This window comes from Diabrotica virgifera, chromosome 2 (assembly GCF_917563875.1).
Source record: "Diabrotica virgifera virgifera chromosome 2, PGI_DIABVI_V3a".
Classification (NCBI taxonomy): Eukaryota; Metazoa; Arthropoda; class Insecta; order Coleoptera; family Chrysomelidae; genus Diabrotica; species Diabrotica virgifera.
In genome coordinates this window covers 81,712,217-81,729,413 of record NC_065444.1, presented here as the reverse complement: position 1 = coordinate 81,729,413, position 17,197 = coordinate 81,712,217, and the positions used below count along the sequence as shown (strand labels likewise).

At 31.8% G+C, this 17,197-nt stretch overlaps 1 protein-coding gene across 1 annotated transcript in view; it reads right to left on the bottom strand.

The window, feature by feature from the left end:
* Positions 1–337: 337 nt before the first annotated feature.
* LOC126879538 (juvenile hormone esterase-like) overlaps positions 338–17,197 on the bottom strand; it is a 68,719-nt gene continuing 51,859 nt past the window's right edge. The window contains exons 6-9 of the mRNA XM_050642692.1: positions 15,305–15,474; positions 6,678–6,813; positions 6,408–6,549; positions 338–630 (exon numbers count right to left, since the gene is read on the bottom strand). Of these exons, the coding sequence (XP_050498649.1) occupies positions 447–630; positions 6,408–6,549; positions 6,678–6,813; positions 15,305–15,474 (632 nt within the window). The 3' untranslated portion in view covers positions 338–446. The remainder of the gene's footprint in view (positions 631–6,407; positions 6,550–6,677; positions 6,814–15,304; positions 15,475–17,197) is intronic.

Genomic DNA, 17,197 nt, shown 5'->3' with positions numbered 1-17,197 from the left:
TTCAATATCTCTATTTTTCAGTAGGGGGAGGTCTGAGTCAGCCCCCCCACTAAATTATTAAATTCTTGCTCAGTGGAATGAGCTCAAAATTTTTAATTTGCGGAATATGAAAGCTCATGAATAGCTCATAAATCAGGGCTATTTGTTTTTAATTTTTGCAAGTGGGGGGGGGCAGCTCAACACGGGTGAAATTGACATATACATATAAAGACATAAAAAACCCTTTTCCACTGTAATCACCACAACACTACTGCAATGACACATCAATGAGATAAAAATTTATGTTTTAATAAAAAAGGGAACAGGAAAAAGGAGAATAAACTATTGAGGGATGTGGTTGTTCCTCTAAAATTTTTTATAATAAAATATTTTACATTTTATTATAATACAGTTAAAATAACAAAAAATATATTTAAAATTGTTTTAAAAATTAACGCATGTAATTTTTAAGAAAATACGTTATAGGGTGGTTCCATATATTTCTCTAATATCTGCTTTATTTGAGGGTATTGTCTTGGCTGTTCAAGCATTTCAAATGTTGTGTTGATGTTCATATATCGAAGACTGTTGGGCTCTGAAGGTAGCCAGATGAAATTATTTAACAAAGGATCTTGTACAGGTGTAGGATTGCTGAAAAAATATAAAATGAATCAAAGGCAATTCTAAAAGTAGTAGTTGCATAAAATAGTGCCAGAAATGACTTCAAAATTATTTAAACAAATTACAAAACTAGTCGAAAAGTTCTAAAAGAATAAATTAACAAATCGATCCTTAACGATAATATAAATCCTGAAAATATTCTGACTGAATGGGTTCTAAATTGATTTTTCAAAAAGATTTTTCTAAAGAAAATTTCTTTTTGAAATTTTTTAAGCAACAGATAAGGCTAAGTTTGTTACTTTGCATCCATTTTCTTGATGCCAAATTTCTGATGCAAAGTGCTCAAAATAGAGCACAATGGACAAAAATGAGGGAGACCTATGTCCTGCAGTGGACTCAAAGGGCTGAATGATGAAGTTTGTTATTCTCAAATTTTTTAACTACTTATAATGGGAAATAAGCCACAATATTATTAAAAAATGATTTTTATTAACGTTTCGTCGCCCAAAAAAATGAGAAGTATATTTAACCCCCTCATCCACAAGAATTTAAATGCATCGTTTTCCTTCTACAATACATTTTACTATAGTGTTCTTTTTATGTTCAAAAAGTTGAGCGGGTTTAAAATGAATGGTTTTTGAAAAAATTAAGAGTAAATTATAGAGCGCATATTTAAATTTTCTTAAAAATCTTCTTTTTCTTCATGTAACTTGAAAATGATAAGAGATGTCAAAAAAAAAGATGCCATACAAAAATGTAGGTTTCTCCTAGATAAACATTTTGATTTCATTTTTTATTACAGTATCTCTTATCATTTTCAAGTTACATGAAGGAAAAGAAGATTTTTAAGAAAATTTAAATATGCGCTCTATAATTTAATCTTAATTTTTTTAAAAACCATTCATTTTAAACCCGCTCAACTTTTTGAATATAAAAATAACACTGTAGTAAAATGTATTGTAGAAGGAAAACGATGCATTTAAATTCTTGTGGATGAGGGGTTAATTATACTTCTCAATTTTTTTCTTAAAATTCGTTAGTCATCAATTTTTTGCAGCATATCTCGCTTAGTTTGAACGTAATCTACATTTAATATTGCACATTTGAAAGGAATTTTTAAGCACAATAAAAGGTATTGGTAGCATTAAACACCTTGAAAAGGTGTTATATTTCAATGAAAATGGCCAATTTTCAACCACGAATAACTCAAAAAGTATTGAGTTTTTGAAAAAATTATAGAACAGTTTTTGCTTAGAGTTAGGTTCTCTAGCAACTTCCGTAGTTGTTTAAACAAAAAATTTTCCACATCCGAGAAGGGGTGGGAACCGCCCCCAAGACAAAAGCACACATCGGCATAGGATAGACTTTGAATAAGGAAATATTTTCAGGCTATTCCTAAAATTTCATTAAAATCCATGTAGTATGATAGAATTTGGAGGTAATAACCTGTTCTTGCTCTCATTGACTGTCCTATTATGGTGCTGAATCATCGACATTAAACCGAAATGCCATAAATCGACTTAACGCGTTTGAAATGTGGATATTTAGAAGAGTGTTAGTATTTCATGGGTAGATAGTCACGAATAATTTTGTCGGTTTCAAAAACAATGCAAAATTGGGTACTCCAAAATAAGGAGATGGTCCCAAAATTAAGGTGGCTATTTACAAAAGAAAAATAACACATGAACCTTCTAGTACATCTCTGTAATGATGGTTGTAACTATAAAGATCCACAAACCAGACAGATCAAATAAAACCTTACTGTGATACTGTGTCCTCAAAAAAAATAATAAATACATTAGGTTTGTCAAAATTTCTGACATGATGCTGTCAATCTAAGTTCTTGTAACTTTTGTAACCAATTTGTAGCCAATTTGTAACCCAATACTCTGGGTATTGTGTGGAAAGGGAGTAAGAATTTGAAGAGAGACGTTATGGAAGATATTAACAAGAAAAGCTTAGCTCAGAGGATCCAATTAAAACTGACGGAGAGACACGAACTCTCAAGTGGGGATTCGGGCTAGCTTTTATTACACTGAATATCGGCTTTAAAATATGAAAACAAAGATATTGGATAATGATATGATCTAAACAAGGAAGAAAATAAGACCTTTTAAATACAAAAACTCAATGCAACTAAATGAAACCACTGGAAATAACAGGATATGCAAAGTACGATAGGTAGAGAAGAAGAAGATGGGCGCCAACTCAAGACAGAAGTACGAGAAATCTGCTCGAGGTTTTTGAAGTAACGAACAACAAGAAATAAACTAAATAAATGACACTTGATACAATTTCCTGAAATAAAAAAAAATCAATAATTACCTTGTCTTGCTATAATATATACTGTTGGTAGGACTCGAGTGTCAAGAATAGGCAGAGAGAGGGAAATGGAAAACACAATAAAAGGAAGGAAATTACAATATCTTATTATTGCAAGGCCATATGGTGAGAGGCAAAAGATACAACATTTTGAGACTCATAAAATTCAACGAAAAATAGAGGGTAGAAAAAACGTAGGAATTAGACGCGTTTTCTGGTTTAAGAACCTGAGAGAATAGTTTGTTTGCAGCTCAAGGCAACTGTTCAGAGCAGCTGCCTCGAAGGTCAGAATAGGCATTATAATTGCCAACCTTTTTCATGGAGATGGCACCTAAAGAAGAAGAGCATAACCATCAACAATAACTGTGATATAATTTTTATCAAATTATAATCTTTTTACTATCATTTCATTTATTTATGATTAGGTTTGTAGTGTAGTTACCTACATTTTTTTGTGATGGGTATGTTTATCCTGCCATATTTTAGTTTATCGTTTATTTCGTGTACCTAGGGCCTTAATCCTATACACTTTACATCTTTAGTAAATCCTTTATTTCAGCACATTTATCTTTGACTCCTTGGTTAGTCGTATTTTGCTCCATATGGACTTTCAGTTTTATTCTTTTGATGCCCAGTACAAATTACCACTCAGAACGAAGAAGGTTACAATGATACCAACAGACAATTAAGTTTTATGGGAATTTTATGGGATATGTTGTATGTATTCTCATAAAAAGTACATTAGAAAAGATATGACTTAGAACGTTAGATTGGTCATAATTCTTTTGAAGTCGTCGGTCAATCACGCCTCCACTGATTCAATTTGTTTGTCCACTTGTCGTCTTTCCTTCTTGTAACATATCCAGCCCATCTCTTTTTTTGAATTGTAATGTGTGCTGTAATATCTTTCACTCCAACTCATCTACAAACTTCCTCGTCTCTTAGTACTCCGGTCAACTTACACATCCGAGGTTACAAAAATTACCATCAAGCTGAAAATTCACAGGATTGTTTAAAATACCATCATAAATTAAATCTAAAAAGTCCTTATAAATCCCACCCGAGCTAAAAAATTTACGAGGGGTCAAAGGTCACCAAATATAGTTTTTAGCGATTTTGAGCGAAACGGTAAGTTTTATAATAAAATTAGTTCTAACAAAAAATATAGATTAGATAATTATCTATAAAACATATCTTATTACTTTTTTTCCTAAGAGCCACAGTTTTTTCAAAAAGTTGTAATCGTCATAATATGCGCACACGTTTCCACACCACCTTTGAGGTAGTGTACTTAGCGCCTTTTTTTAACGTGGTTTTCCCAGTAGGTCTATTCCTCGGATTTGTTATAATTCTGTTTAATTTGAAGCTATTGAATAATTGCTATTGACAAGGGTTAAAAATGATAAAAGTTATATAAAGCGGTATAAATAATTAAAAAAAAAGGGAAATTTATCCAGCTGGTTCATAATTTTCTAATACTTCTGCTTCCTCTTCTCCTTGTTCTTCTTCTTCTTCTTCTTTACCTTTTAGTTCTTCTTCTTCTTGTTCTTCTTCTACTTGTTCATCCTGGGTGCAAGTAAATTGCCCCAATAATGACACATCGCATGGATCCTCGATAGAATAAAATAAATCCTCAATTGTTGGTGACTCAACATTGAAGCACGACCGGTTTTGGCAATTAGTGCATACTACCGAACAAAACAGTCCAACATTTTTGCAACCACATTTAGCGCTACATCCCTTTTTACTGTTGCAAAAAATTGTGTTCAGGAGTTTTTCCGACGCAGGTGGGAGTAAAGATTGAATTGGTTCTAATGAACTGTCGACTAATTTCCATCCCCAGTCTTTTGGATCTAGCTGATAACCAAGCCACACTTGAACTTGGTAATAATATACCATATTGCCATATTGGTATATATTGTATACCTGGGAAAAAGATGTTCATGAGCAGCCGGTAAGGTTGGAGAAAGATAAGATAATTGCACTTGTTTTTTATTTCGAGTATTTTTAAAGAAACATGCATATTGAATCTTATCTAAGCACGTGGTTTTTTAGGCGCTCCATACATAGAGAGAGAAGAAAGCTAATTCCGTTATAAATAGCTTCCTGTGGAGTTGAATTAGTTTTTTTTAAACTTCAGAACATTTAAGAAATACGAGGTTAGGTTTAACACGTATTTTCACTCCCAACTAGTACTCAAGACTAATTAATACCTCGAGAGTGTCATCTACCTGAACGATTTCGCCACCCAGGAAGATAAAGGTGTAATTTGCATAATAGTAAACAAACTAAATTTGCATAAAATTTATTGTATTTTGAAATGTTTATTAGTACTTATCAATAAACATTTTGCCTATAAAGTCGGCTTTCATTATTATGTTCAAACCCTTCAGAGAAAAGAATAGGTAGGGTGATTAGACTAGCCGACATACCGATAGAACGTGTTTATTCCGACAAAACGTATCTTTACAATTTGAATAAGACGCATAAGTAAGAAGAATTATTATAAGTTAATACTGTGTCATATCAATTTACTATTTTTGTTGGGAATAAGCCGTAAAATTGAAATAATAATTATTATTATTTCACACACACTTTGTAAAGATTTTTTTGTTGGCGCTGTAATATAATACAGCTTATACATTGCTTCCCTCTCAGCTTGCGGTAGACCGGAAGCTGTATAGTAGAAACATTATCATATTTATATCTTATATTATTATGTGTATTATAAGTTAAGTTGAGGATAGAATATTATGTTTATTTATATTACAGCTTCAGTCATGTTATATACGTGGTGTACTAATATATGTATTATTATGACGATTAGAACTCTTTCAACTCTTTGTATCATTGTATTTCAAAAACGGTGGCTCTTACGAAAAAAAGTATTAATATATTTTTTATAGATAATTATCCAGTCTACATTTTTTGTTGGAACTAATTTTATGATAAAACTTACCGTTTCGCTGAAAATCGCTAGAAACCATATTTGGTGACCTTTGACCCCGCCTAAATTTTTTAGATCGGGTCGGATTTATGAGGACTTTTTAGATTTCATTTATGATGGTATTTTGAACAATCCTGCCAATTTTCAGCTTGATGGTAATTATTGTATCCTCATTACTATTTTTGAGTCTAACTAGACCGGTCTATAGTGTATTTCTCAAACTCATTCCGAGCATTAATCTCCCTATTTTACATTGTGTCCTTCCCAATTTTTCTGCTAGTGTCTTGTTGACAGTTGAAGTCTCTGCTCCGTATGTGAGGAGTGAGGACTGGTGGAACGTACTGGTTAAAAGTTTGTCTTTTTAAATAGATTTGGATATTTGTTTTAACCAATTATTTCATCTTTTCCGAATGCAGCCCAAAATAAGCTTACGCTTCTGAGTAGCTCACATGTTGGCTTGCTTCGCGTTAATTGTGTTTCGTGTCCCAAATACACCATATGTAATTTCACAAATTATGTGGGTTAACAAAGTACTTACAAATATTTAACGAAATTAGTCCACATAACGACGTATTGATGTAACATTAAACGATCTTCTTCTGGGAATTTACTTAGGTCACTGTTATTACCATCATCCCACATATAGTGAAGATCTTCAGAATGAACTACCTTCCCACAACCTGTCAAAAGAAAAATAGATATATTAACCATAATCTACCATCATGTACAATTATTTATTTATATAGACCCTATTTTACCTGGTGGCAGTATCATGTACAATTATTTATTTATATAGACCCTATTTTACCTGGTGGCAGTATCATGTCCATAGCTCCTCCTATATATCCTTTGTAAGAAAACTGGTAGAAGTAGTACGGCACTAACGTAGATGCTAATTCAACTTGTTTGCATGTTGATGTGGTGAACAAGCTGTCGCTATTATACTAGAAATAAAATATTTAAGTTATTATTTAATGAAATTTTAAATAGCTTATGGCCGGTTTCACCAACGACAAATAGTAGTTTATTCTATGAATAAAGTTATTCGAACAATAAACTGGCATTTCTTCATTTTACTAACGTCAAATAAGATTTATTTTATTTATTTATCAAATAAACATTTGCTCTTCTAGTAAATTGGCAAGTTAATCTCGCTGTAAATATCTATAAGAAAGTAAATGGGTCAGTTTAATTTTAAATTATCAAAATGATATTGAAATAAAATAAAAATATATAGTCCAGCCGATATGTGAAACAATTGTGCATTTAATGATAGAAGTGTATAATTTGGACCACATATACTGCACATATAAAGGTTCAAATTTAGATATGAGGCCATCTCAGATTTTGCCTTTTACAAAAAATGGCGGGGATTCAAAATGGCGACTATACATTGTGACTAATAGCACGATAACTTTTGAACGAGACTTCAGATTTCAACCAAATTTCGTATATAAGTTCTTTTTTTGATGTATAAGATTGAGGTCTTGAACCGAAAGAATCGGTTTACCAGAAGTTGTGTTTTTCCTGCTTATTATGTAAAAATATGCTGGTTTTTTTCAACTCTTTCACCCTGTATGTATTAATTTTTCATAAAGATACAACCACCATTGAAAAGAGCGTAAAAATATTTTTTAAGAAATATTTTGAACTTTTTAGTTATGTTAATTACCATTTAATAAATGCAAAACGTATCTTCACATGTACCTATATGCGGCAGATTCGTGCAAATGTTATAAGAATTATTGTGCATTTAATGGAAGAAGCATATAATTTGGACCACATATACTACACATATAGGTAAAGGTTCAAATTTAGATACGAGGCCATCTCAGTTTTTGTTCCTTTTACAAAAATGGCGGGCATTAAAAATGGCGACTATACATATCTGACTAATAGCAATATAACTTTTGAAGGAAACGTCAGATTTTAACCAAATTTGGTATATAGGTTCTTTTTTTGATGACTAATATCGAGATCTTGAACCGGAAGGATCGGTTTACCAGAATTTGTGTTTTTACTGTTTTTTTTATGTAATAATATGTTGTTTCTTTTTCAATTCTTTCACCGTGTATATATAAATTTTTCAAAAAGGTGATAACGCCATTAAAAAGAGTGTAAATATATTTTTTAGGAAATATTTTGAACTTTTCAGTTGTATTAATTACCATTTAATAAATGCATAACGTATGTTCACATGTACCTATGGGCAGCAGATTCAATTTGAATGCCCGCCATTTTTGTAAAAGACTAAATCTGAGATGGCCTCATATCTAAATTTGAATCTTTGTATGTGTAGTATGTGTGGTCCAAATTATATGCTTCTACCGTTAAATGCCCAATAATTCTTATATTATTATTTGCACGAATCTGCCGCACATAGGTACCTACATATTGTGAAGATAGGTTATGCATGTAATAAATGGTAATTAATATAACTAAAGAGTTCAAAATATTTCCTAAAAAATATTTTTACGCTATTTTCCACGCCGGTCTCACCTTTTTGAAAAAATTGAAAAATTAATATATACAGGGTGAAAGAATTGAAAAAGAAATAAAATATATTTACATAAAAAAAAACAGTAAAAACACAAATTCTGGTAAACCGATTCTTCCGGTTCAAGATCTCGATATTATTCATCAAAAAAGAACCTATATACCAAATTTGGTTGAAATCTGACGTTTCGTTCAAAATTTATCGTGCTTATTAGTCACATTATGTATAGTCGCTATTTTGAACACCCAGCAATTCTTCAAATTTGAATCTCTATATGTTTAGTGTATGTGGTCCAAATTATATGCTTCTACCATTAAATGCACAATAATTCTTATAATATTTGCACGAATCTGCCTCATATAGGTTATGTGAAGATAAGTTTTCCGCTTAATAAATGGAAATTAACATAACTAAAAAGTTAAAAATAATTCCTAAAAAATATTGTTACGCTCTTTATAATGGCCGTATTAACTATTCGAAAATTTGATACATACAGGGTGAAATAATTGAAAAAAAAACAACATATTTTTACATAAAAACCAGGAAAAACACAACTTCTGGTAAACCGATCCTTCCGGTTCAAGACTTCGATCTTATACATCAAAAAAATAACCTATATACCAAATTTGTAACCCAAAATAATGCGCTCTATTCGTGACGGAACATCACAAGAAATATGGGAGACTTTTAAACATTGTGTAACAACGCCAATTGATCATCCAAAGATAAATAATCCTGTGAAACGGAAATATTGGATAAGAGATGAAACCATTCAAATCATTGAGAATAGAAGAAATCTTTGTCACAGTGGCGTGCATAGTGAAAGGGAAAAGCTAGTTTAGGAAACCTCAATAGAGAATTAAAACGAAGATGCAAGGCAGACCAAAAACAGTACTATCAAAGTATATGCAAAGAAATTGAGAGACATGATCAGAATAATCAGCCGAGAGATCTATTTAGAAAAATACGCTACTTAACAAGAGACTTTGAAGCCAGAACTTGTGCCATTGAAGACAACACTGGAACTCTTAGAATAAACAGAGAAGATATAGCAGAGATATGGAGATCGTATTGCAGGGACCTATACTGCCGTGCTAAGCCCAAAGGCGGTAACTGATTTTTTATCGAAAATGAGATTGTTGTATTTCTACGTAGATTATAGGTATCTAGAATATTTTTACCAAGTGCTTAGAGTTGTAGAACTATTATAATGGGTATCTAGAATATATTTACAAAGTCTTTGGAGTTGTAGAAGCATTATAATATAATGAAACCTACCTAGAAATACAAAAATGTCATTTTCGATAAAAAATCAGTTACCGCTTTTGGGCTTAGCACGGCAGTATATAAAGATGATCAACGCCAAGAACCTGTTAACGAAATCTCCGACGAGGTGGAAGAAGAACCGGATATACTTGAAAATGAAGTAAGACTCGCGATCAGTAAGCTCAAATATAATAAATAAAATAAAAGCACCAGTTCCAGATATGATAACAGCCGAAATGCTCAAAGCCACAGAATAAACTGGCGTAAAATTACTTCATCTACTCTGTAACCAAATATGGCATTCTAAACAATGGCCTGAAGACTGGACAAAATCTAGAATAAAGACAATTCATGAAATAGGCAGCTTCCATAAATGCGACAATTATCGAACAATTTCTCTTATACCACATGCCAGTAAAATAATGCTACATAATATAATCAATGAGAGACTAAAAATATTCCTTCAGAGGGAAATTCCACAAGAGCAAACTGGATTTACCAAAGGTAGAGGTACTCGAGAACACCGGTTGAATATAAGACAGATAATCTAAAAATCTAGGGAATTCAATATTCCACTGTACATATTATGCTTTATAGATTATCGTAAGACGTTCGACAGGGTCAAATGGAGACACTTATATTGAATACTAAAAGAAGTAGGCGTACCCAAAGACCGTATTTCGCTTATAACTGAACTATACGAACACACTACTGGATCAGTTAAAGTGCTTGACACATTTTAAAACGAATTTCATCCAGAACGCGGTGTCAGACAGGGATGTATACTATCTCCACAATTATTCAATATATATGGAGAGCATATTATGAGAAGAGCACTTGAAGGATGGGAAAAAGGTATCTCAATAAATGGTCATATATAAACAACCTACGTTTCGCAGATGGCACAGCCCTTCTTGCAGATAGTCAAGCAGAGCTGATTGATCTTATACGACTGGTTGAAAACGAAAGTCAAATATTTGGTCTGCAATTAAACCTATCAAAGGCAAAGATCATGATAGTGGATAGACTACATAACAATCATCCACACATAACCACAATTGATCGGTTTGAAGTTGTGAGGTTGAGTTGTGATCCCTATCTGGGATCATTAATCACAAACACAGGGTCACTACAGGAAGAAATAAAACGTAGATGTAATCTAGCAAAAGTCGCCACAGCAAAAATGACCACAATATGGAAGGTCTGTCAAATTTCAAGAGCGTTAAAAATGAGGTTCACCAACTGCTTAATATTCCCAATACTGACTTACGGATGTGACTCTCGGACCCTGAGAAATTCGGAAAGAAGAAAGATAGACGCCACTGAAATGTTCTGTTGGAGAAGAATGCTACGAATTCATTGGACAGACCACAGAACAAATAATTCAATTTTAAGAGAGCTAAAAGTTAGCCAAGACTCTCCAGTAAAGTACCTACATCTCCAACAATTAAAATACTTTGGACATGTTATGAGAGCAAACACAGAAAACATGGAAAGGCTCATTATACAAGGAAAGGTGGAAGGCCGAAGATCACGAGGAAGATCCCAACAAGATGGATTGATCAAATTACAGGAATATGCAAAAAACCTATGCATGAGTTAAAAGAAATGACCATAGACAGAGATCTTTGGAGACGGACAATACACGACATCACGTCGACCACAACACTCCCACTGGGGGGTCAGGATTGAAGAGAGAGATAAAAAATTTGGTTGAAATCTGAAGTCTCGTTCAAAAGTTATCGTGCTATTAGTCACATGTGTATAGTCGCCTTTTTGAATCCCCGTAATTTTTGTAAATGGCAGAATTTGAGATGGCCTCCTGTCTAATTTTAAACCTTTATATGTGTAGTATATGTGGTCCAAATTATATGCTTCTATCATTAAATGCACAATTCTTGTAATATTTGCACGAATCTGCCGCACTAATAAACGTATAATAAATTTTATTCGACGAATAAACTATTCATTGATTTATTTGTTGTTGGTGAAACCGGACCTTAATCAGGTAGAATTGTCGCAAAACCATATTATATAATATTTTCTTCAAGCTCCATATGCTATTTGCCTTTATTCGTCATTTATTTGTATTCTACCTTTCTAGCAAGTGTGAAAATTTCATCTGCATTTTTAATTCCACACCAAACTCTTATATTTTGTAACCACACATTTTGCTTTCTTCCTGAGCCTCATCTTTCTTCTATGCTACCCATTAAAATTAACACTGATATCTGGTATTCATCTATTCATTCTACGCTTCTGTTTTTACCCAGTTATTAATGTAGTTCACCTTACATCTTCGTCGTATATCTGCACTTCTAGCTTTATCCTAAGTATTTTACCATCGATTTTTCGAATGATTTCATCTCTACTGTTTCTAGCATTTTTTTCCTTTCTGTATCAGGTCGTGTTTCTGCAGCGTATGTCATTAATATTGGTCTGATGACTGTTTTGTAAATTGTGCCTTTCACTTCTTTGCCGATATTTTTATATCTCCATACTCTGTCATTCAGGCAACCTGAGGCTCTGTTTGCTTTATACGCTTAATCTTATATTTCTGTTTCGAGCTTTCCGTAGCTAGATAGTGTTATGCCTAGATATTTAAACTCCATGACTATTCTACTATCTGACTTCTTAGATTTGCTGTTATAACATGCATTTGGTCTTTTTTGGGGAAATTAACATGTTAAATTTTCTAGAAGTTATATTACCTAAATTGGTGCAGCATACGTTGTAAATTGTAAATTTACTTTGAGAGAACAATAGCGGACTCACGGAGTCTCCCTGTCGTATCCCAGTTTCAATTAAGTCAGATAATTCTTCTTTTACTTTTGCCTTTATTTTGTTGTTCTGGTAGATATTTTCGGTCGCTTTAATTATTTTTAAAGGTACTCCTCTTGCGTACAATAAATGGATAACGTCCTTTAATTTGACCCTGTCAAATGCTTTTTTAAGGTCCACGAAAATGGGCCGGTTTGTTGTATTTTAATGACTGTTCTTGAACTTGCCTCATTATAAATATAGCTTTGGTGCATGATCTTCCCGACCTAAAACCGTGTTGTTTTTCTGCTAATGTTATAATAGGGAACTTGCACATTTTTTTATTGCATAATAATGTTCAGTTTTGTTTAAAAATGAGATTTCCAAAATTTCACGCTTCAAAAACTCGTAATAACTTAGAATTACATATTTAAAGTCTTCTGCGGTATAAAATAGTTCAAACGACCCGTGACGTCACATAGTTTTACATTAGTTATTATTATGATTATATTTCGCTGTGTCTAGGTACACGCTAACGTGTACGCAAATAAAAAAGTTAGGTACACGCGAATTAGACTTCATCAAGCCAGTGACGTCATTATTTAGCGTGCTCAGTGACTGTATATTTTGGTACAAGCTATTTTGATATGTTTAGTGTTTGTTTGATAGAAAAATATTTGTTAAGGGAAGGGAAGCAGAACTACCTATTCAGATGTTTCAAACTTAATTGTAATAAATCAATGTATGTATAAAAGTATATATTTAGGTTAGCAGAATAAATATATGTATTTAGTTGACATCACACGTACAAAATATTGTTAAAATAATTTTTATACGTAAGTTAATTATTATAATAAATTATTTTAAATGAGAAATAAGCCACAATTTAACTAAAAAAATGATTTTATTACCTTTTCGACGTCCAAATCAGATGTCATTGTCAAAATGCAAAAAATAAGTCAGATTAAATAAATTATTAGAAAAATTTTTGTTTAATTTAATAATATTTTGTATTTTGACAACGACATCCGATTTACACATCGAAACGTTAATAAAATCATTTTTTTAGTTAAATTGTGGCTCAGTTCCCATTTAGAATAGTTGATTACAAAAATGCCACAAGGAAATAGAGAACAAGTTAGAACAAGTTAATTACTATTTTGAAAGCCGTAGGTCTTCCATTTATTTTTTTAAGTTTGGACGGTAATACTATTTCACTTATATCTAAAAAAATATATATAGTCTCTTAACTTTCTAATCCTGTTTTAAAATGTTGTTAAACTAATTAAAACAACTAAATAATTGTCCACACTGCATAGTTAATTTAAAAACAAACACTAAACAAATAAAAAATAAGAAATCTCTTTACTAATCAATATTAAAATTAAAGTGTAAACACAACGCCATTAAACAAATTCCAACATTCTGACACTCTAATTTTTTAATTTCCGTACACGTTAGCGTGTACCTAGACACAGCGTTATATTTAGGTATATTCTTCTTCTCCATCTTTAGTTTATTGGCCTCCACCTACTTGGGTATTTGGCCAGCTCGTCGTCGGAGAATAAAGGAAAAATATTTATACTCTAATGACATTTATCGTATGTCGTTGTAATAATATATACCAGTTTGTTGAGATTGGAGTTTGATACAGTTTTTGAAGGAAAGGAAAGAAGGTTTACTATTGAAAATAAAACCATTTTGTAAAAGTTCAAACTCAAATTTTCTATGAATAGTTCAAACGATCAAAAACACTTTTAACGTCACATAACTGTATTTTTTACTGACGTTTATAAAGTCTAATTTAAAATTATATATACAATTGGTGTAGAACGTAAACAAAGAACGGTGTGACGTCACGACGCGTTTTGGAGTGGCTGGCACAAACCATACATACTCATAGACGTTTCACGGCCATGTTAATCTTTCGGATCGAATTAACGCCATCTCTTGATTGGAATGGGAACTAAATTGACAAATTTTAGTTACGTGGGAATTTTAAATTATAAATTTTGCGGAATTTTTGATGAAATTTCGCGGGAAATTAAAACAACAGAAAGACAATTCAATGTTTTATTTAATGTTTTACTGAAAACTTCAAATATTCCAATTTGTTTTCAAAATGCTAAACACTACTGCCATGTGTCACGTGAAAGCACTGATGTGTAATATTGAGCTGAATGAAAATTTTTGAAAGAATCTTGTAGGATAATTGTTTGGATAAATACCTTTATAATATTTTACAAAATTCCAAAAATATATAGGCCCGAAATGTTGACACACTTGTTTATTGGAATAAACTGTTTCAGGATCTATTATATTGTTTTTTTAAATGTGGAGAAACAAAACACGGGATGATCAATGTATACTAAAAATTCTACTTATAAAAACGGAGAGGAGGTTAATACAATTGATTAAAATTATGATTAAACCTAATTAAAAACGTAACACCACTATAATAAAATAATTAAGCCACAAACTGTAAAATAAAAAGTAAATAACAAATTAATTTAATTGTCAACTGTCAGTTGTTAAATATGACAAGAGAATTGACTGACAGCGATATCTCTGGATTGGAATGATAACTAATTTGCTGTCTTGACCTTGACAATTTACGTGAAACGTCTATGAGTATGTATGGTTTGTGGTGGCTGGTATAAGTTGAATTTTTAGTCGTCTTTAGGGGCCAAACGAAAGACAAACAAAACATTTTTATCTTTGATACAGGTTCTAAATTATGTTGTGTCGTGATTCATAACATTTTTTTCGAATTTAAAATTTTATGCAAGTTCCCTATTGTATTCAGTTTGTTATCACTTTGGTTGTTAATTTTAATGTTGTATTTAAAAAATGATTTCCTCTGTATCGCACTTGCATATAATTACATATTTATCTATTTATCTATGACTTACTCTTACGAAATACCCCATATTTCCAGCAAAGCTTGTATTGTGTGTATAGACTTCTTTTAACAATTCTCCAGCGAGTGGTCTGTCTTCTGGAGACATATTGAGCCCTTTAACGACCAAATTACTAGGATTTTTATCTAATTCTTCTAAAGCTTGTTCATCGGTCTCGAAAGCTGAAAAAATATGTAATTATGTCATGAAAATACAAAAAAATTTTATGAAGAGACATTCAGGAAGATCAGCAGAAATATTATAGAACATTATTCTGTTTTTATGTTCTCCCTGTAAATGTTCTGTAAACTGTATATAAACTAGGGATGAGAAAAACCTACCGGTTTTACCCTAAAACCGGTTTTTTTACTTCGTAATAACCGTTTTTACCGGTTGTTTCTTGTCCCGGTTTTAACCGGTTTTTTCGTTTTAAAATAAAAACCGGTTATTAGGTTATTACGGTGATTAGGATTAGGTTAGGTATAATTTTGGATCCCAATCATAATTATTATTCTCAAGTAATTATTCCAAACAAAACCATAATTCAAATTTTATTTTATGAATACAGCCAGAAACTCACATCAGCCAGAAACAATTGAGTTTTATTATAATATTTCGTTGAAAATATATTTTAATCATAATATTTACATAAGAAGTGATCTGGTTGAAGTATACGCAAACATCATCTATATTTCACACTTGACTCTTGACATTGAAAGTGGGTGAAGGAATTTTTCTGATTACCAAAAGTAATGTTTTGACTATGAATATCGAATTACCGATTACGATTATTACGAATACGAATCTCCAAGGATTTCCCTACGTTTTCAAAACGACACACCCATAATAGGAAATATTAAAACTGAGTTAAAATGTACCTATCGATGGCTTAGTGTAAAAACCTCGTATCTCATTTTTTTTCGAAAATGACATTTTGGTGGTTTTAGTTTGAAAACCTTGTATCTCACGATTTACAACTGTTAGAAAAAATCCAAATACACCAGACTATTTTCTACATCCGAAAAAGAAACCACGTATATCAATTGCTCTCTTGATTTAGTGTGAATACCACGTATATTTATAACCACGAATTTGGTACTTAATTTGGAGTGTTTGCATAAAAAATTCGACTTGGAGAAATGTTTTTTGTGAACAACAAAAGGTAGCTCTAAGCCAAGATCAGATATTTGTCTCAATGTGCTCAAATTAAAATACATAAAGGTAGTTTTTGTTTTTAGATTATATTATTCAGAAAATCAGTTGTTCTCCTGTAAAATTGTAATTTAATGAGATACGAGGTTTTCACACTAAGCCATCGCTATGTAATTATACAGGCTGTCCCGAAAAGATTGGTCATAAATTATACCACAGATAATGGGGTCAAAAATAGGTTGATTGAGACTCACTTACCCTATATACAATAGTGCACACAAAAAAAGTTACAGCCCTTTGAAGTTACAAAATGAAAATCAATTTTTTTTCAGATATCGAAAACTTGTAGAGATTATTCATTGAAAATGGACATGTGGCATTCTTACGGCAGCAGCATCTTAAATAAAAATTAAAGTAAAATTTGTATACCCCATAAAATTTTTATGGGGGTTTTGCTCCCTTAAACCCCCCCAAACTTTTGTTTACGTTCCAATTAGATTATTATTGTGGCACCATTAGTTAAACACAATGGTTTTAGAACTTTTTTGCCTCTTACTACTTTTTCGATAAGCCAGTGTTTATCGAGATATTTTGAATATTTGTCGAATCCACCACATATTTTTATATGGTTAAGGACGTATGATATACCTATTATTAATAATCTGAAAGTTTATTTATAATTTACATTTTAGGTATATTTTGAAGAAGAAGCCACATCTCGATAATAGGTGACTTATCAAAAAAAGACTAAAC